General features: G+C 42.9%; 1 protein-coding gene across 4 annotated transcripts in view; it reads right to left on the bottom strand.

Annotated features, from left to right (window-relative positions):
* The window catches only part of POMT2 (protein O-mannosyltransferase 2), a 51,424-nt gene that overhangs the window by 4,483 nt on the left and 26,487 nt on the right, over positions 1-20,454 (bottom strand). For 3 of the 4 annotated variants that reach the window (XR_005216276.1, XM_037832190.1, XM_037832191.1), the window contains 11 exons: positions 15,146-15,212; positions 12,382-12,451; positions 9,635-9,713; positions 8,282-8,433; positions 7,739-7,830; positions 6,052-6,128; positions 2,902-2,973; positions 2,587-2,646; positions 2,385-2,490; positions 885-1,025; positions 583-697 (listed from right to left, as the gene is read on the bottom strand). Coding sequence is in view for 2 of the 4 variants with exons in the window: in XM_037832190.1 (XP_037688118.1) it covers positions 583-697; positions 885-1,025; positions 2,385-2,490; positions 2,587-2,646; positions 2,902-2,973; positions 6,052-6,128; positions 7,739-7,830; positions 8,282-8,433; positions 9,635-9,713; positions 12,382-12,451; positions 15,146-15,212 (1,031 nt within the window). In the remaining 2 variants the exon portion in view is untranslated. Of the gene's footprint in view, positions 1-582; positions 698-884; positions 1,026-2,384; positions 2,491-2,586; positions 2,647-2,901; positions 2,974-6,051; positions 6,129-7,738; positions 7,831-8,281; positions 8,434-9,634; positions 9,714-12,381; positions 12,452-15,145; positions 15,213-20,454 lie in introns of those variants that run through there. The other variant, XR_005216277.1, reaches the window with a different exon arrangement.

The raw sequence follows: 20,454 nt of genomic DNA, 5'->3' as shown, positions 1-20,454 counted from the left end.
TTTGTCTGTTGAAATGCAAACTTAACCCTTGTAGATGAGGCATGTACTCTTAGGCCACAGGCCCCACCAGGCCTTTTTCAGCTTTGCCTGCCTGGCCCCTTCAGGGTGCTGGAGCTCGTACCCACTGGTGCTCAGTGGTTCTCAGCAGGGGGATCTGTTAGAGTCTCAGGGAGTGGGGAGAGGAAATGTGGCTTTCCAAACAACACCCTCCTTCCAGTGACTCTCAGCTGTACCACAGACACCCAGTCCCACTCTATCTGAGCCTACTCCTTTAGGGAGTCACAGTGACTACAGAGGGGTATCCTTCAGGTATTTTGGGGAGGCACAAAAGCTGGAAACCATGGTAGAAGGAAGGAATGCAGAGTTAGCCCGTGTTTCTCATGTCTGGCTGCACATTAGGATGATGTGGGTGACTAGGCCCTACCTGCATCAGAATCTCTGGAGATGGGATCCAGGCATTGGCATGTTTTCAAAGCACCCCAGGTGATTCTAAAATGCATCCAGGGCTGATGCACCACTGAGTCTATATGGGGATTGGGGGTTGCAAGGTTTGGGGGTGGAGGGTGTGTGTGCTGTGCTCACCTATAGGCGGTTCCCAGGAGTAGGCTCAGGATTCCCAATGAATGGATGCCCTTGGCCAGAGAAGAAGAGGCCAGGCGCCAGGCACAGAGCCGCAGCAGGGTGTCCCACAGAATGCCTAGGACAGAGAAGAGAAACCAGATACCAGCTGTCAGAGAATGACTTCTAGGGATGCAGCAGAAAGCGGTTCCCCCAAGTTAGGGAAGCAGAGAGACTGGTCCTCAGCTCTCAGCTCTGCTGCTCCATGGTGGCCTCTCCCTCCTCTCCCATCCCCTATCACCCAAGTCCAGGTGGGCAGCACTGACCTGTCAACATGCAGGAGAAGAGCATGGCTGGGAAGTAGTGGTGGAAGTAGAGGATCCGGCCCATCAAGAAGAATGGGAAGTAATGGAGCATCCAGCCAAGCAAGACCTGCCCGCCTCCTCGCAGCAGGACCTGGGACAGCCCTGGGCCCCAAGCAGCACAGATCCATCAGAAGACGGGGAGGGAACAGAGTTCTGGGCTCTGCTCCAGCTCTGCCCCTTCCTTGCAGTATAATCTTGAATAAGTCACACTGCCTCTCTGGGCCTCTCATACCTCATCAGGCCCAACCCAAATAACCGTAAGGCAATTGGAAGGAGATGAGCTGCTGGGTCTGGTGAGGTTTAGGCACCAACAGCAGATGCACCAAACACTAGCAGGAGGCCTGATGCTGGTGTCTGGGTGGGAGATGGCCCAGCCTCCAAAGAAACCAAAATCCTGTATACCCTACTGAGAACATCCCTCCCTGCCTCCAACTCTATTTTGCTGCTACCCAGACCTTTGCCATTGCAGACGGGTGGAAGAGAGATGAGAATGGAGGTAGGGACAGAGATGAGGATGGAGGTGGGAGTGAGGAGTGTCTGGGACTATGGCTGTTCAGACAGGGAGCTGTGGGGGCAAAAAAAAACCTGTGTGAAGGCCTCAGACGCTGTGATCCACAGCCTGGCAGCTAAAGTTACCCAGAGCAGCAATAGGATACGAAGCCACAGGCTGTGCCCTGGGGGGGTCCTCTCTACCGCACCAGAGGACAGGGCCATGGAGCAAAGGCAGGGGCAGAAGTTTAGTGGTTACACGTGACGGCTCTAAAATCAGACTGCTTGGGTTGGAACCTCAGCTCTATCACTTCCAAGCTATATGCCCTGGGACAATTTCTTTTTTTTTTCTTCTTCTTTTTTTTTTAATCTTCATTTTATTGAGATATATTCACATACCACGCAGTCATACAAAACAAATCGTACTTTCGATTGTTCACAGTACCATTACATAGTGGTACATTCATCACCCAAATCAATCCCTGACACCTTCATTAGCACACACACAAAAATAACAAGAATAATAATTAGAGTGAAAAAGAGCAATTGAAGTAAAAAAGAACACTGGGTACCTTTGTCTGTTTGTTTCCTTCCCCTATTTTTCTACTCATCCATCCATAAACTAGACAAAGTGGAGTGTGGTCCTTATGGCTTTCCCAATCCCATTGTCTCCCCTCATAAGCTACATTTTTATACAACTGTGGGACAATTTCTTAATTTCTTTGGGCCTTGGTACCCTAATCCATAAAATAGGGGTAAAAATACCCTACCCTTTAGGGTTGCTGGGAGGATGTAAAGTATTTAACACAGCACTTGGGCATTTGGTGACTATTAGCTGTAAAAAGCAAAGGAGAAAGGAAAGAGGTGGGTGGCAAAGGATGCCCCATCAGGAGGCAGGGGGAGGCCCTCCCCCAGGGCTGCAGGTGCCCTGCCAGCTGCTAGGTCAGGGGAGGGAGGGCCCAGGGGCCTGACCTTCAACTTCTGCTGGCAGGTGTGCACCTCTCTGCAGAGCCAAGGAAATGACGCCCCCTGAGAGGAGGTAGAGGGCAATGCTCAACAGATTCAGCCACCAAACCACCTGCATGGAAATGAGAACAGGAGGATGAGAGGAAAGCAGCAGCTCTCCACAGGCAAGTGTTTGAGGGCCAAAACCGAGAACATGCAGGGCACTCACCGGGTTGCCAAGCAGGTAGACTCGGAGGTCAGTATCATTGGTCCCCGAGAAGCGCAGGCCCTGTGGGGCACAGAACAGACTGCTGAGCCAAGACCCAGCCCATCCCCAGCCCGGCCCATTCCTCCAGGGGGAAGAAGGCTGGATACCTTTCACAGACAGGGGGACAGGGGCGGAGGCTCAGAAGACACAAACTCCACATGAGCCCTATCCCTGGCCAGTGCATTCCAGGCCAAGCGCTCCCCCTGCCCACCCCCAATCTCAGTGGTCTCCTCCTCGGCTCCATTTCCTGGGAGGCGCTGTGGCCTCAGGCCCTACCTGATAGTTGATAGGCCAGTGCCAAGGTTTGGAGGTGACTTCATTGTCCTTGGGTTTGAGGCCATTGTTCCCCTGCAGGAAGGTGGCAAAGAGGAGGTAGTAAGGACAGGGACCTATAGGGCTGGCAGAAATGAGAGGCACAGGTGTCTCTGATATATGGCCAACTGTCAAGAAAAACCCTCTCTCCTCTCCCTCCCTTGCAGGGAAGAATCAGGTACTCATTCTCAGCCATTGCCCGCCTGCCTGCCGAAATCGCCTTTCTTCTCCCAAACAGGAGAGCCTCCATCTCCCATCAGAGAGTCCATTCGGACCCTTTATGCTTGAGAGAAAGAAAAGAAAGGGGAGTGAGGAACCCGTTTCCTGTGGGTGAAAAGAGGGCATGTCCCTCTTCCAGGCCAAGGATAAGGTTCCAAAACCAGGCTAGGGAAGAGGGTGGGGATATAAAATCAGAGCTTATTTATTGGCTTCCTTGTGAATCCAATTTCCAACAGAAAACGTGAAATTCTGATGCATACCTGCACTTTGAAAACATTATTTTAACCTAGTGTTTCTCAACCTTTTTTTCATTATTTCCCCCCACAAGGAACCTTTTTAGTTTTTTTTCCCTAAAAGCCCCCATGAAATTTTTAATGCAATTTTATTGAGATATAATCACATACCATACGATCCATCCAAAGTCCCCCATGAAATTCTAATACCATACATATACTACATATCTGTTTATGCTTTACACATAAAAAAGGTAAGTTTTGCCCTCCAAGAACAAATTTTCACCCATTAGCTGGATGCACCAATAGGTGAATGTTGAGAATGCGCATTTTAGCCTGAAGGACCCAGACATAGGCGTCTAATCTGGTAGCTAATAATATCTAACAACCTGTCTCTACATGGTAAAATCAGGCACTTGCCAAAACAGGAAGGGATAGGGTCAGGATCCCAGACAGTAGCCACCAGGGCTGTCATTATCAGGACACACTGAGAAGACATTTCTCCAGATAGGGAGGAAGGTGCTATGGGTTAGGTGAGGGTTTCTCACCCTTGGCACTACTGACATTCTGGGCTGGACGAGTCTTTGCTGTGGGAGCCATGCTGTGCACTGTAAGATGTTAAGTATCCCTGATCTCTACCCACTAGATACCAGTTGCAACTCATCCACCCCTCCAGTTGTAACAGCCAAAAATGTCTCCGGGAGGCAAAATTGCCTAGAAAGATCCAAAAGATCTGCTCCAGTGAACCACCACCCAGTGCCTTACTAATCCAACTCCTCGAAGGGTGAAGACCAGCTGGCAGGCCTCCTTGTGGTGGCTCCTCCAGGGCCAAAAGTACCATGGGGTGTCAGACTCAAAGGGGCCAGCTACACAGCCCCTGAACTGCTGTGGCCACATGAAGGCCCTCAGAATGAGGAATGAATGAATGGACCCTTAGAGCAGCTGCTGAGGGAAATTAATTCCTTCAAACCAGACTGTTCAGTCCCAAACCCACAGACTCCAGATAGAGCTGCAGTAAGCTAAGGGCATTCTTTCACAATAAACTCTGAGAAATCCAGCTCCTTTACTAAACCAAGAGATGGAATGAGGAAACAATCTATAAGCATTATAGGCATATGCATTTTTGTAAGCTGCTCTCTAAACTTCAAATCTAGAGTAGGCTCATTCCGGGCACCCTCACCAGGAATGCCAGCCTTCTCTGCCCAGGCCTCAGGCCTTCCACTCAGCTGGCAGCAAAGCCCTCTCCCTGCAGTTTCTGTAGTCTGGCCTTGCTATTTTGATCTTTCTCCCTTTCCTGACCCTACATCAGTTGAGGAAAAAATGTCCCTTATGTCCCTTTTCTTCTCTGACTCTCTCTCTTCAATGATGAAAAAACAAAGACATGAAATTCTTTAGACTTAGCCTTAAAATTCTACCCAGATCTAGAATGATATTCTGACTGACAGGCAAATATTCAAAAGAGCTGTGTCATCGGACCACAGTGACAGCTACAAGCAGAGAGTCAGGGAAGAAGTGACCCAGAGATTGCTTAATGTCAACTCATCACCTCCCAAAGTGTGGAAATGACAAAATTTGAACTTTTAATTTAATCCAGTGAGATAAGTCAACTGTATTTACTGAGTATTACTTACATAATCCCCCTTCCAGGAAAGTCCACCTGACAATGGCCCACTAGGGGAAAAATAACAACTACTACACCTCCCTGCAACTCGTAGGTGGAGTGATCATTGTGCATCTGGCATAAACATTTTTCCTACAGAACACTAGCTTTCCAAAAGCCAGAGTAAGAAGAGGATCCCACTAACATCAAACTGCAGCAGGGCTTTCCTAATTCTCAGGGGAAACTTTAAATAGTGGGTAGAATTTTCTCCGTTTAAAGTCTGTCCTCTCTCAATTGTTCTTAGATCTTTGATTCTACAACTGCTTGTCAGCTACTGAGCAACTGCAGAAAACAAAATGATAGAGAAAGCGCCAACAATGAATCTAAGAACTTGAAAAACTCAACCATGCCCTCTAAACATTCGTTTCTGAGAACACGAGTGGGCTCATAGTTGGGATTTTATGCTACATATAAACAACACACTCAGATTAGCCACTAACAAAATTGATACTAATTTCATATGATGGAATGAACTGAGTGTTTTGTGATCTTCAACCTAGAGCACTATGATATTCGGGGGCTCTGTCAACTGAACAAATCTGAAAATCACTTAGAGCAGAAGAGTGCAGTGGTTAGTAGCACTGACTCTGAAAGCCTGCCACCCTGGTTTTGAAGCCTGGATACCCCTCTTACTGTGTGACCCTGGGCAAGTTCCTTAACCTCTCTGTGCCTCAGTTCCATCATCTATAGCCCGGGGATGATAACAATCTTTGTAGGATTGTAGTAAGTATTAAACGAGTTAATATATGCACAGTGCTTAGGGCCAAGCCAGTCAGATAAAAGCCACATAAGTGTTCACTGGTATCACTGCTAGGATCATCATTGTCATCATCCTTTTGGGGTAAAGGAAATGTCTGTGAAGATCAAGTAAACCAGTAAATGAAGACACTTTTAAAGTCCTCCACAAGGGGGCAGTGGATCTATATCATGGCGTCTGATTTGGGTTCTAAATTTGTGGACACCGGAGAGCTCACAGAGAAGCACAGGAAGGGGCCACAGTACCCGGATCATGACCATGTGGGACTCCAGCAAGATCTCAGGAAAACTGGGCTTCAGCACATCCAGGCTGATGTTTGGCACTAGAAAGAAATGAGAGGGGAGAGAACTTTTGTCACACATTCTTGTCTTACTGCCTGTCCATGATTCCATATTCCCTCAGTCAGAAAGTAGCCTTTCTGGAAATGAAATAAGCTTCAGTGGCAGAGAGATTCCAAAAGGAGCCGACAGGTCACTCTGGTGGGCACTCTTATGCACAATTTAGACAACCCTTTTTAGGTTCTAATGAATTGGGGTAGCTGGTGGTAGATACCTGAAACTATCAAACTACAACCCAGAACCCATGAATCTAGAAGACAATTGTATAAAAATGTAGCTTATGAGGGGAGACAATGGGATTGGGAAAGCCATAAGGACCACACTCCCCTTTGTCTAGTTTATGGATGGATGAGTAGAAAAATAGGGGAAGGAAACAAACAAACAAACAGACAGACAAAGGCACCCAGTGTTCTTTTTTACTTTAATTGCTCTTTTTGACTTTAATTATTATTCTTGTTATTTTTGTGTGTGTGCTAATGAAGGTGTCAGGGATTGATTTAGGTGATGAATGTACAACTATGTAATGGTACTGTGAACAATCAAATGTACAATTTGTTTTGTATGACTGCGTGGTATGTGAATATATCTCAATAAAATGAAGATTTAAAAAAAAAAAAAAGAAAGTAGCCTTTCTGACAAGTGACTAACAAGTAGGTAAGAGAGTTGAGAAGATGGATGAAAGCTGGGGCCAATTCTTGACCATATCTTCTGCTTGTACTAAGCACTCATCTGCCATTTTGAGAAATACAAAGGAAAGAGAAAACACCCCCTGCCACACCTGTGTTCCCACAGCTCTCGCCCTTTCAGCCTTCATTGTATACTGGCCCAAATGTTGCTCTCATCTGTTAGGGAAAAGGTCTGTGAGGGCAGGGACCAAGTCTATCTCATTCACCAATACATCCCCAGGGCCCCACATGGTTCCTGGATCACTCAGAGTTATTTAATTAGTTACTTCATTAGTTGGCTTGGCTAGATTAGGTGGTAAGAAGAATGAAGAAGAGGGAAGCATGGAGAGGAGAAATCAAGCATAAGCTTGAAGGGGTTAGTTTGGGAGGACAGATGATGACTCCAAAGACTTATTGAGTTCATGATAGCACTGAGGTGGAAATGTCAGTTTGGAACCTGGGAGCATACATGTGAGGATCAAGATCAGGGCTGTGGATACCACTTTCTGTAAAAGTGTTGGCTGGTTGTGGGGAGAGGAGGAGCTCTATACAGGGATATAATGGGAAAGTACCAGCTTGCTCTGTGGGGTGCCCAAAGTGCAGGGGACAGAAGGACCCAGAAGGAGACGGAAAAGAAGGACCTGCAATCCAGGCAGCAAGAGGAAATGAACTAAATGCAGCAAGAGGCCAGGAAAATGAGAAGGAGCAACTAGTTCTGGTACTGAGTGATGTCACTGGTTACTTAAGGTAGAAGAATTTAAAGAGGAAGTAGATAGAAGGAAATGGAGCTAGCTTCAGATGAAGGTCTAAGAAGAAAACAGCAACAATATGAGGAAGTGGCAGCAGAGACCATGTAGGTTTATTTTTTTAAGATGAGTTACTTACAAATATTTCCCATCAGAGCCAGCCCAGGAAGTGACCTCACTCACATTTGGGATTGAAATGGTCTTCCACGTTCCAGATGGAGTTGAGGGTTTCCTTTAGGTATGGAGTACAAGTAACTTCTAACTGCTCCCAGCCCCTGTGAAAGGCAGTCACAGATGTCTCTCAGAAGGCCTGAAATCTACTAGAGAGTAGCATTGTTTAACTTCCCTCAAATCTGCAGGATCTCTCTCTTTTCAACCCAATGACCATGCTTTGTTCAACCGCACACTTTTATATTCTATGACTACCCTAGGAGTAGTCTACTATACTGTATTCCCATTTTAGAAAGAGATACAGAACAGAGAGCTATTTCCATTAGCCAGATGTACAAATGTTCAGCTATCAGAACACACAAAACACTAACGCTACCCTGGAGCTCTGTGCTCCATTACCTACTTGAAGTCCTTCTCCCTCCTCCTACCACTGAGAAAAAACAGACATGAGGTGAACATTGACCACTGGGAAATAGAATCCTCTGGTATACTCTTCACAGTGTGGAAAGGAAATGCATGAGCCTTGACTGGGACACCAGAACCCTAGAGACTCACCACTTTGGCAGGGACTTTCCTGAGGAGCCCAGGACACAACCTGTGACCAGATGGATGAGGCGAATTCGACTTCTCAGCACTTTGATCCGGTTTTCAGATTTTCTGTTTACAACTTCAATCCGCCAAAAATCATTCGAGTCTCCTGTCCCATTCTGTCACATAAACCAAGTAAAACATACAAAGCAAGTGAGATGACTTTAGAGAAAAGGTGTGAGAAAAGGGAGGTGGCCATAGCACAGGTATCTTTTAGGTTCCAGCATGTTACAAAGATCAAAGAACAAGGAAATTTCCATCAACCTCAATGGCATGGGGTAGAAAGAGGAGAGCCATATAATACTCCAAGTGATTGAAAATGCTCCAGCACTCATATTACAACCAAGAAAAGTAGTATAACTCATGGAATCAAAAGTCCAATTCTTCATTTCATAGGACTAGAGTTTAAGTTCTAAATACATGTTTTTGCCTTTAAATCATCAAACTCAAGACACCACCCTGAGCCAACAGAAATAGATATGAGCCATTTATATCCATTACGATAGCTATCTGGAGGTTCACTCATCTAAGCCAGAAAGATCTGGCCTGGATTTTGCATTTTGGATATTAAGATAGTTGTGTCCAATTCTCCTCAAGAGATGCCCACAAGGAAAAGTTAAGAAAGTTCAGAGTTTTGGCTCAAGTACAGTATGGGATGAGCAAAAAGAAAGAGAGTTGGAAAACCCACCTTAAGGAACCCATAATCTTTATTAAAACACTAAAACTTGTGGAAGGGAACATAACTGATAATCATAAATCTTGTTTCCCATTAGTTGTCTTTGTCTTCAAATTACTCTCTAAGAGTTTATAAGTCCTCATAGAGCTTCCTCTATTAAATGCATCTCCCCGAGGTAGTAAAAAATCTGCAAGTGAAATGGTTAATATCCTTCTGTAGATCAGGGAAGTGATGTTTAAAAATAAACTCAGTGAGAATTTGGGATCTGGCAAAGGATAAAATTATATATCCATCTGGAGCCATATTGTGAGCCCTTGGCTTCTATGACCAGTGTGATTTTAAAAGGGACCCAAATAGTATTCATGTTTGTCATTAAGTGTCAGAACATACAAATGGCATAATTATTATAGGGGAAGTGAGATGGGGACAAATAGATTTCATAGGCTGCTTTTCCCACAGCAAGCCTAGCCAAACAAAACAAAACAAACAAATAAACAAAAGAAACCCAAATGTTAAAAGTCTCTGTGCAGACTCCAATCCTTAGGAACATTCCAGAATTTGGGGGAGGATGTGTCTCACCACATGGCCCTGAGCCAGGCCCCATAAATGTTTATATCCTGCTCACACCCTGGTTGCTCACTTACTATGCCATAGCCAGTGACCTGATAGTGCTTCCGGGTCAGTGGGGCCTCGTGATAGTGACTATGCAAGTTCCGAGTAGTCCTAGAAGTTAAAAGAAAGAAGTGATTCTCTGGTATTATCCTGAGGAAAAGAATGAGATGTGCATTGTTTCTTCTTTTACCAAAGTTATTCAGAGTCAGCTCTCAGGATAAGAAAAATTAAAATCTGAATTATTAAATCCAACATATCAGGAATTTCTTCTCTAGCTACCCACAAGAAATACCCAGAGAACCAGAGAAGAGCCCAAACTAGGAGAGGCAGATGGTAGAAGTACTGGATTATATTCCAAGAAAGGGGCTAACTTCAAGTGGTGGAGTGGTGGGTTGGTTGGGGGACAGGGTGTTGGCTTACATCCATTTGAATTACCTAACTTATAAGGTAGGTTTGGGGAAAAGAAAACTAAATCTTGTAAAATCAACATATGCCCTGAGGCAGCTAAAGCTCCCCACTCCCACTTACTCTTTCTAGTACTATCATCAATTTTTTTTAAATGGGGATCTATGAAGGGGAAAGGAGGTTTAATTTAGCTTTTATTTATTTTATTTGTAATAACACTTATTTTTATCCTTATTATATAAGTAATAAATATTTATTGTAGGAATTTTAGAAATTTGCAAAGATAAAATTTAACAAATAATAGTAATAAAATAAAATTTAATAATAACACAAAATTTTAAATGTCCCTCATCCAACTGCCTAGAGAAAACCACCACTAATCTCTTTTCTATCTATCTATAAATCCATGATTAAAAAAAAAAAATCTTTGTCTGGTAATTGCAGTACATGATATCTTTGCAAGGCTGCTTCTGCTGTCTGTTGTTTAGGCTGGTCTTTGAGTATGATGCCCTATTTTCTTGTGTGCTTAGTTATTTTTGGCAGTGTACTATTCATTGTTGATGAAAAAAATGTGTGGGAATGGATGACAATGTCATCTCCAAAAGAGGATTTGTGTTTGCTTTTAGCCAGTTACTTAAAGACATTACCAATCTAGGATCATGGCTTGAGGATTCTGGGCCACACAGGTGACATGAATTTGGGCTGCGAATCTACATGAGGATCAACTGGTAGTTATATCTTCTTAGGAATTAGGGATAGTTACCCTTCTCTCCCCTGCTCTGCTTACAACCAAAGTAACTTTCTCTGGGAATAGGTGGTTGTGGTATAATAAAAAACTTGACGGATCTTTGTCTGGCCCAGTCTCTGGGGAAGCAACTTCTGAATCTTTGGAATTTCCTGTGGTAGTAATGTCTTTTGTTCTTTGTGGTGGGCCCAGGAGCACACCTGATAGTTACAGGGAGGGACAAGCAAAGCCTACAGCTTAGTGTGGGGCCTGGCCACACCAGAAAGACCAACCATGTGATTAGAGGGGTGGGGCTTTGAGCCACATCATACTATCTCATCTCCCCTACCTAGGGGAAAGGAGGGGGAGGCTGCAGATTGAGCTCAACTATGGGGACACAGATTCTATCAATCATACCTACATAATGAGACCTCACATAAAGTTAGGACATTTGAAGCCCAATGAGCTTCCATGATTGAGAAAATATGTCTTGGTGCAGGAAAGGTGACATATTCTGACTCCATATGGAGAGGACACAGAAGCTTGTGTTTGAGACCATCCCAGACTTCACCCTATTTATCTCTTCTTTTAGCGTCTTCCTATTTGCATCATTTTATTATAATAAAACTGTAACTGTAAGTACAGCATGTTCAGTGAATTCTGGAGTTGTACTAGAAAATTATCAAACCCCAGGGGCAGAGATGGGAACCCCCATATTTGTAGCCAATTGGTCAGAAGTGTGGGTGGCCTGTGCCCCAGAACTTGTAACTATTATTTGAAGGACAATCTTATAGACTGCCCTTATACTGTAGGGTATGGCCGAACTCTGGGTAGTCAGATGCAGAATTGACTGAGTTACAGCAGCATTTGCAGTTGGTGTCAGAAGTTAACCTGTTGGAAGAAGTGAATGAACTATTGATAAACTTTATAGCGGTAGACAGGGCAGATTTAATTCTAGTTCATCTTATGCTAAAGATGTAGCCTCTTGCAGTTACAAATTTTTAAAGCACCATCTCTGGGACACCTTTCTCTAGGATGGGGGAAGATCACTTCACAAATTTACCACTTTGGATGTGACTGGAGCTTTGACTTTGAAACCATTTTTCTCAAGAGGCAGTTGAAACCAAAGATCAAAACTCAAGATTGTGGGATCAAGGCAAAAGTATTTATTTCTTATTTCTCTGTTCCCCCCCCCCCCTTCACTTAGATTTTGGCTTAGTAAGTCCTTACTACTTTGTCTGCTTTTTCTTGCTTTTAAGAAAATGCTTTTATATTATTCTAGCATTTAAAGTCATATTCAGTGAGAAAATTATTAAATATAACTCACTTGCCATAGTCACAGAAATAGACTCCCAGATCTTTCTAAAAGGCACCCGCTTAAGAAGAGGAGTTGGCTAACTCAGTTTCTTCTTTTTCCATCAAGAAAAAGGGAAACTGAAAGGTACCCTCAAAGTTCAAAGCCAATCAGGTAAAGATTGGCCTGCTTACTTCATCAACTTTCATAATATGGTTCTCCCATTCTAGCACAGTAGCCTTTTTCCATTAACTAGATCTTTATCCACATTTGCTTCTTCTTATCTCCAGCTTAAAAGAACTCCCTCCTCTTGGTGCCCATTTTACTCATTTATCCCAAATAGCAAGATTACTCACTCTTTGTGTTCTAGTCGAATGATGTCTCCATGTCTCACAAACTCCACTGGGAATGAAGGGTCTAGGGGATCTGTCAAGAAGGAACAAGTACTGATATCTGTGGTGGTTTAGAGCTGCACGTACCAAGAAAAATATGTTCTTAAACTTAATCCATTCCTCTGGGTGTGAACCAATTGTAAGCAGGCTCTTTTGATGAGGCTACTTCAGTTAGGGTGTGACCCAGATGGGTGTTAATCCTATTACTGGAGTTCTTTTAAGCAGAATGAAATTCAAACACACAGAGAGAAAGCCATGGAGGGAGCAGCCAGAGTCTGAACACAACAGAACCCAGGAGAAAAGGAAGAGATCAGGAAACGCCACCATGTGCCTTGACAGACTAAGGACCAAGGATCACAAGCAACCAGCCCCAGAAAGCCACAGTCTTCAAGGAGAAAGCACCGCCTTCATGATGCCTTGATTTGAACTTTTTTCCAAACCTCAAAACTATGCGCCATTATATTTCCATTGTTTAAGCCATCCCTTTGCATGGTATTTGCTTGAGCAGCCTAGGAAACTAAAACAATATTGAAATCATTCATTCATTAGGCTAGGATTAATTGAGAGCCTACTGGTAAATGAACAATTATAGTACAATGTGGTATGTATCAGAGATACTAAACAGAGGCTGTAGGACCAAAGTGAAAGAGCCCCTAACTGCCTCAGAGTATTAAAGAAGGATGTCCACAGATGGTGCTTGAACTGACTTTTAAAGGAGGGGGAAATTTTTGACAGATGGATAAGTGAGGAAAAGAAGCAAAGGTAGTACAGAAGAACAAAACTCATTTGATCAATGGCAAGTACTTTCACATACCTAGGGTGGATGGGGCAGGAAGGAGAGAAGGAATAGGAGATGAGGAAGGTGAACAATAAGCAAGGCCTGACTGTGTACACCAGGCTAGGGAATGTGGCCTTTATGTGAGAGGCATTGAAACCTCCATTGCAGGATTTTTAAGCTGGGAAGTTAAATAAGATTTTTATTTTAGAAGTAATAGTTTTCCAGAAATTAATTCCAAGCAAATGACCATTCGCCCAGCTCTACTCACAATCAAATGTTAAACCCTGCAAATTTTGCCAGCTATCATCTTGTATCTGACTATACAGACTTGCTAAGTGTGAGATAAAGAAAAAGATAAAGTGATGAAACAAAGGGACTACTTTGGTATCATCTGGAAATCAAGGCCAATCAGAATTTTTAGAAAAGTGATACCATGAAAAAGAAGCTGGCAAGAATCATAGCAACACAGAATGGAACCTTGCAAATTTCTGTCCCAAACAGTGAGAAATTAACACTCTAAAAATAGATCAAGGTCAGGAAAGATCATTTTGCCAATGCAAACCACTAGCTCTCAAGAGAATTAGAGAATTCAACTGCAGAAATGCCCATTCCTATTCTGCCTCTGAAGGTCTCTTAAAAAGCATTAGTAAGATGTCAAACCAAGTAAGTCAATGGGGAGGTAAGTTTTATTTATATGAATCGGCGCTGGTGGTGGTAGAGTGTCTTATAGCCATTAAGAATGCAAACACCTTAGTCTATACTGTTCCCATATCCCAAAGTGATTGTAGCTCTCTGCTTTCACACAACTTGGTCCCTTAGATGAAACGCAATCATCTTAACCTAGACACCACAGTGCAGTACGGGACCAAGGACCGTCAAAGATTTGACTCATGCCCACATGACTTTAGAAGTGAAGCCATGTGTTTCCTCATAACCCCTCATTATGATAGACCACTTATGTTTGGCCTGTTGAATAAAAATACAACCAATAGTAGCATTTTAAAGGCATAGAAATAGGCCCTGTCTGATGGCTACATAATTTATATTACTGAGGAGCAGGAATGTGAAGTCAGTGGTTGCATAGCTACATTTCTAGCCTAAAAACCATGGCATCAAGAGGAGATGGGGAAAGGAAAAAAGATGGTGAATTTAGATGACCAGCTGATCAGGTCTCCACAAAGGCTCAGGAACAGCTGACTCAGGAACAGGCTTAGCTAGATGGTGACTGAGGAGTCACAGTGAATACCTGCAGCATAGGACAATGGGCAGGGGCTCGGAAGGTGAGCAGGAGATGCCCTCTGTTCTCTTCTCAGATGCAGAAGGCATACCCTATTAGATACCTAGCTGTCTGACCAAAGAAAGGAAGATCTAGATACGGCCTGTGTCATAAAGCCCTTGAAAATCCAACAGGTGTGCTTTGGACCAGTTTTGCACAGGCCAGTTAGGGGCAGGCCAGCAGACATCCTAGGGAGGTCTCTAGCACCAGCCTAGCCAAAGTCCAGCCAAAGGGCTGGCATGTCTTCAGATCACCCACTGATTGGCTCAGTCCACAGATGACCAGTGGGGAGCACTCTATCTTATCAAGACCACTTGAGCTGCACCTCTTGCTGGGATCTGCAAAGCTTCTTTTAGAAATGCGAGCAGCCACCATATGACCTCAGTTGGGGCTACTGAGCAGGCCCTGGCACCATGCCAGGGTAACTTGTCCGTGCTCTCTGAGACCTTATCTATCTTGTTCACTGCTTATGCCCATGTGTCTACAACAATTCTTGGGACATAGTAGCTGTTCAAAAAATAATTACTGAAAGGATAATTTACATTAGTAAAGATGTTGACAAAGAATACTCAGAAAAGCCCATCTCAGTATCACCCTTTTGGAGGCAGTAGAAATGTTAAGGAGGGCTCAGAGTAAGTAATAACACAAGAAGCATCAGTTCCCTACCACATTACCTGAGTCTGTATTATGTTTCTTGACAATCCACAGGTTGTTGTAGTCCTTGTGCAAATAAGTGGTGACCTGGTGAGGGGAGGGGGTGGAGAAGGGAGAATACCATCACTATCAGCACAGCTGGCCACAGGACAATCAATAGCAAACCAACACTGCTTAAGCCTCTTTCAGAATCCCCAGACACCAGCCCAAAGGGGCCAACTTTCTCAATGGGGCTCAGAAGCAGCATTGGTGAGATTCTTGCATTCTGAGGTCTTTTCCCACAAGAACCATTTTAGTTTGTCTCTTTGTATCTTTCTGCATCTTGCCCTTAAAGTTCCAGCCTCCTTGATGGAGGAACCAGGATACTCCAGCACACAAATGATTTAGCGTACCTTCAAAAGTAATTAGAAACAAGTAAATAAATTAAATTAAAAGTGATTAAGACCATGCTTCAAACTTTCTAAATGAAAAATTCACACTATTATATTTTCTATAATGTGGCCAAATGAAATTAAAAAGCTCTACAAATACCTTGTCCTAAAGGCCTTAAGTTTAAGCTCATAGCCATTTGATACACATTGCTTTAACAAACAAGTAAACAAGTAATATGTAAATTTTATATAATATTTAATTATATAACATTATATAATATATAATCATATACCTGTATGATTATATAATTTAAATCCATATTTTTAATAAATGTATGTGTCTACATATACATACATGCTATTAATCTAACAGAAAAATTTGAAAACAGTATAAATGTCCAAAAAGAGAGGACTGGCTAAAATGATGGGATATCCATGGGATAGAGTGCTATACATCCACATGAAATGTTTCAGAAAATTGTTCAATGACATGAAAAGGGCTCATGAAATGCAGCAGCTGCTGCTCATGGATGCTGTTTATTGTCAGATGCTGTTCTAATCACTGGGTAAGTCTTCTCTCATTCAGTATTGAGTACAGCTCTATGCTGAAGGTACTATGGCTACCCCATTTTACTTGTAAGGAAACAGAGGTTAAGTATCTTCCCAAGTTCACAGAGCTTAGAGTTGAGGAACCAGAAGAATAAAAATACATATTCGGGGCCCTCCTGAAGAGCTGGGGGAGGATGCAGAGGTGTTGGACTTCCTCACCTGGATTGTTGCTGATAGTCTCACAAACACAGGACTGACGGCTTGTCATGCTGAGCCCTCTGTCTTGGGGCTTGCCCCTATGAAGCTTGTTACTGCAAAGGAGAGGCTAAACTTGCTTATAATTGTGCCTAAGAGTCTCCCCCTGAGCGCCTTTGTTGCTCAGATGGGTCCTCTCTCTCTAACTAAGCCACCTTGGTAGGTGATCTCGCTGCCCTCCCCCCTATGTGGGAGCTGACTCCCAGTGGTGTAAATCTCCCTGGCAACGCAGTATATGACTCTCGGGGATGAATCTGGACCCAGCATCATGGGACTGAGAACATCTTCTTGACCAAAAGGGGGATGCGAAATGAAACGAAATAAAGCTTCAGTGGCTGAGAGATTTCAAAAGGAGTTGAGAGGTCACTCTAGTGGACATTCTTATGCAGTATATAGATAACACTTTTTAGGTTTTAATGTATTTGAATAGCTAGAAGTAAATACCTGAAACTACCAAACTCCAACCCAGTAGTCTGAACTCTTGAAGACGATTGTATAACAATGTAGATTACAAGGAGCGACAGTGTGATTGTGAAAACCTTGTGGATCACACTCCCTTTATCCAGTGTATGGATGGATGAGTAGATAAATGGGGATAAAAAACAAATTAAAAATCGGGTGGGATGGGGGGGTATGATTTGGGTGTTCTTTTTTACTTTTATTTTTTATTCTGATTCTGATTCTTTCTGGTATGAGGAAAATGTTCAAAAACAGATTGGGAAGAGAGGGAAGATGGCAGCAGAGAGAGGAGTGGAAGCTAAGTAGTCCCCTGGAACAACTAAAAAAAACCAGAAACAACTAGTAAATAATCCAGAATAACTGCGGGGTGACAAATGAGACTGTCCGCTCATCATACACCAACCTGAATTGGGAGGAAGCATAAAATCTGTAAGTAAAACCTGTGGATCCAAGTCGTGAGACCCCCTCCTCCACAGCCTGAGCTGCATAGCCTTGTGATGCCAGATAGAAGCTCTCTCTCAGCAAGCGAACATAGCGCAGCTGAGCTCCAACTGGGGTTTTAAGTAGCGACTGTGCACTGCTCACTACAAGTACGAATCCCCAAACAACAGACAGAGGCTTTGGGTGACGACTGACCTTGGAGAGTCGGAGGGTCGCCTCAGACTAGTTCTGAAGGGGACTATCTGTTTCTTTTTCGGCTCAGTGGAGAAAGCCCCAGCCATTTTCAGTTCCCAGTGCTGTGACTCAGAGAAGGGTGGAGACAGCACAAGCAGAGAGAGAGACAATTGAAATGCTAATGACCTCCCCCTAGGGGGTCTATCTTCTCTAAGAGGAAAGGGGTGGGGCCCTTTCCATTCAGAACCAGACCCCAGAGCCTGGGGGAACATGGCCATACCTCCTCACACCAGTCAAGAATTATAGGCTAACAGGCGCCACCTGCTAGGCAGAAAAGCACAGTGACCTGAGGCATCACAGGGTGTACCAATTTTCTAAGACACACCCTCAGGGAAACCAGATACTGAGTATTTCTTCCCTCTTGGACCTGAGCCTGTTCTGGTCTGGGAAAACCTGATTGGGGTAACCAAGGAAACGATGCCTAGACAACAGAAAATTACAACCTGCACTAAGAAAAACCAAGCTATGGCCCAGCCAAAGGAACAAACATACACTTCAACTGAGATACAGGAATTTAAACAACTAATGCTAAATCAATTCAAAAAGTTTAGAGAAGATTTCGCAGAAGAGATAGAGTCTGTAAAGAAAACACTGGGCATACAGAAGGCAGAAATCAAAAGTTAAAAAAAACAACTAGTAGAATCTATGGAAATGAAAGGCACAACACAAGAGACGAAAGACACAATGGAAACATACAACAGCAGATCTCAAGAGGCAGAAGAAAACACTCAGCAACTGGAGAACAAAACACCTGAAAGCCTACACGCAAAGGAGCAGATGGAGAAAAGAATGAAAAAATATGAGCAACATCTCCAGGAACTTAAGGATGAAACAAAGTACAAGAATGTACGTCCGAGAAGAGAAGGGAAAAGGGGCAGAAGCAATCATAGAGGTAGTAATTAATGAAAATTTCCCATCTCTTATGAAAGACAAAAAATTACAGATCCAAGAAGCACAGCGTACACCAAACAGAATAGATCTCAATAGGCCTACGCCAAGACACTTAATAATCAGATTATCAAATGTCAAAGACAAACAGAGAATCCTGAAAGCAGCAAGAGAAAAGCAATCCATCACAAAGGAAGCTTAATAAGACTATGTGCAGATCTCTCAGCAGAAACCATGGAGGCAAGAAGGAAGTGGTATGATATATTTAAGATACTGAAAGAGAAAAACCACCAACCAAGAATCCTATATCCAGCAAAGCCATCCTTCAAATATGAGGGAGAGCTCAAAATATTTTCTGACAAACAGACAATGAGAGAGTTTGTGAACAAGACACCTGCCCTACAGGAAATACTAAAGGGAACACTACAGAGTGATAGGAGAAGACAAGAGTGCGTGGTTTGGAACACAATTTTGGGAGATGGTAGGACAGCAATGTAAGTACACTGAACAAAGATAACTATGAATACGGTTGAGAGAGGAAGGTTGGGAGCATCTGAGACACCAGAAGAAAGGAAAGATAAAGACTGGGACTGTGTAACTTGGTGAAATCTAGAATGTTCAACAATTGTGATAAAATGTACAAATATGTTCTTTTACGAGGGAGAACAAGCAAATGTCAACCTTGCAAGGTGTTAAAAATGGGGAGGCATTGGGGGAGGGATGCAGTCAGCATAAACTAGAGACTGTAACTAATAGAATCATTGTATTATGCTTCCTTTAATGTAACAAAGGTGATATACCAAGGTAAATGCAGATAAGAGGGGGGGATAGGGGAGGCATGTTAGACACCTGACAATGGTGGTATTGTCTGATTCTTTATTCTACTTTGATTTAAGGTTATTTTTCCTTTTGCTGCTTCCTAGCTGTCATTTTTTTTTCCTCTTTCTTTTGCCTCTCTACCTTCTTTGACTCTCCCTCCTGCCTTGTGGAAGAAATGTAGATGCCCTTATATAGATAGTGGTGAAGGTGGTGAACACATAAATGTATGACCATGCAGAGAACCATCGATTATTTACTTGGGATGGAATGTATGGTGAGTGAACAAAACCATATTAAAAAAAAAAATGGGTTGATGACAAAACCTCGAGGGCAATATACTGAGTGAAATAAGCCAGACACATAAGGACAAATATTGCAGGGTCTCACTGATAGGAACTAATTATAATATGTAAACTCATAGACACGCAATGTAAGGTACCAAGATAAAGGATGAGGCTTAAGAATGGGGAGTGGTTGCTTAGTATAAGCAGAATGTTCAACTAGGATGAACTTAAATGTTTGGAAATGAACACAAGTGTCAGTAGCAAGATGTAAGAATAACTAACAGTGCCAAATGGTGCATGAATGAGGTGGAAAGGGGAAGCTCAGAGTCATATATGTCACTAGAAGGAAAGTTGAAGATCAAAAGATGGGAATGTATAAAACTGAATCCTATGGTGGGCAATGTCCATGATTAACTGTACAAATATTAGAAATCTCTTCCATGAACCAGAACAAATGTATGATAATACAATTAGAAGGTAAAAATAGAGGAACATATAGGGAAGAAATATATACCTATTGCAAACTATATACTACAGTTAGTAGTATTTCAACATTTTTTCATAAACAGTAACAAATGTACTATACTAACATTACGAGTCAACAATTGAGGGGGCTTGGTTAGGGATATGGGAGGATTCGAGTTTCCTTTTCTTTTTTTCTTTTTTCATCTTTCACTTTATTTCTTGTTTGGAGTAATGAAAAGGTTCTAAAAATTGAACAAAAATTAAGTGTGGTGATGGATGCACAGCTGTATGAGGGTACCAGGGGCAACTGATTGTACACTTTGGATCTTTGGATAATTGTATGGTATCTGAACAATCCCAATAAAAATTAAAAAAAAAAAACAGTTTGGTATGATGAATGCACAATTATATGATGGTACTGTGAACAGGTGATTGTACACCATGGATGATTGTATGGTATGTGAATATATCTCAATAAAACTGAATTAAAAAAAAAAAAAAAAAAAGCCCTCCAGAGTTTTCTAAAATGCAGCCAGGGCTGAGACTGACTGGGCTAGAGATTAG

This window comes from Choloepus didactylus, chromosome 4, assembly GCF_015220235.1.
Source record: "Choloepus didactylus isolate mChoDid1 chromosome 4, mChoDid1.pri, whole genome shotgun sequence".
NCBI lineage: Eukaryota > Metazoa > Chordata > Mammalia > Pilosa > Megalonychidae > Choloepus > Choloepus didactylus.
Note: the sequence above shows the minus strand (reverse complement) of the source record. Positions and strands in the feature narration are given on the sequence as shown.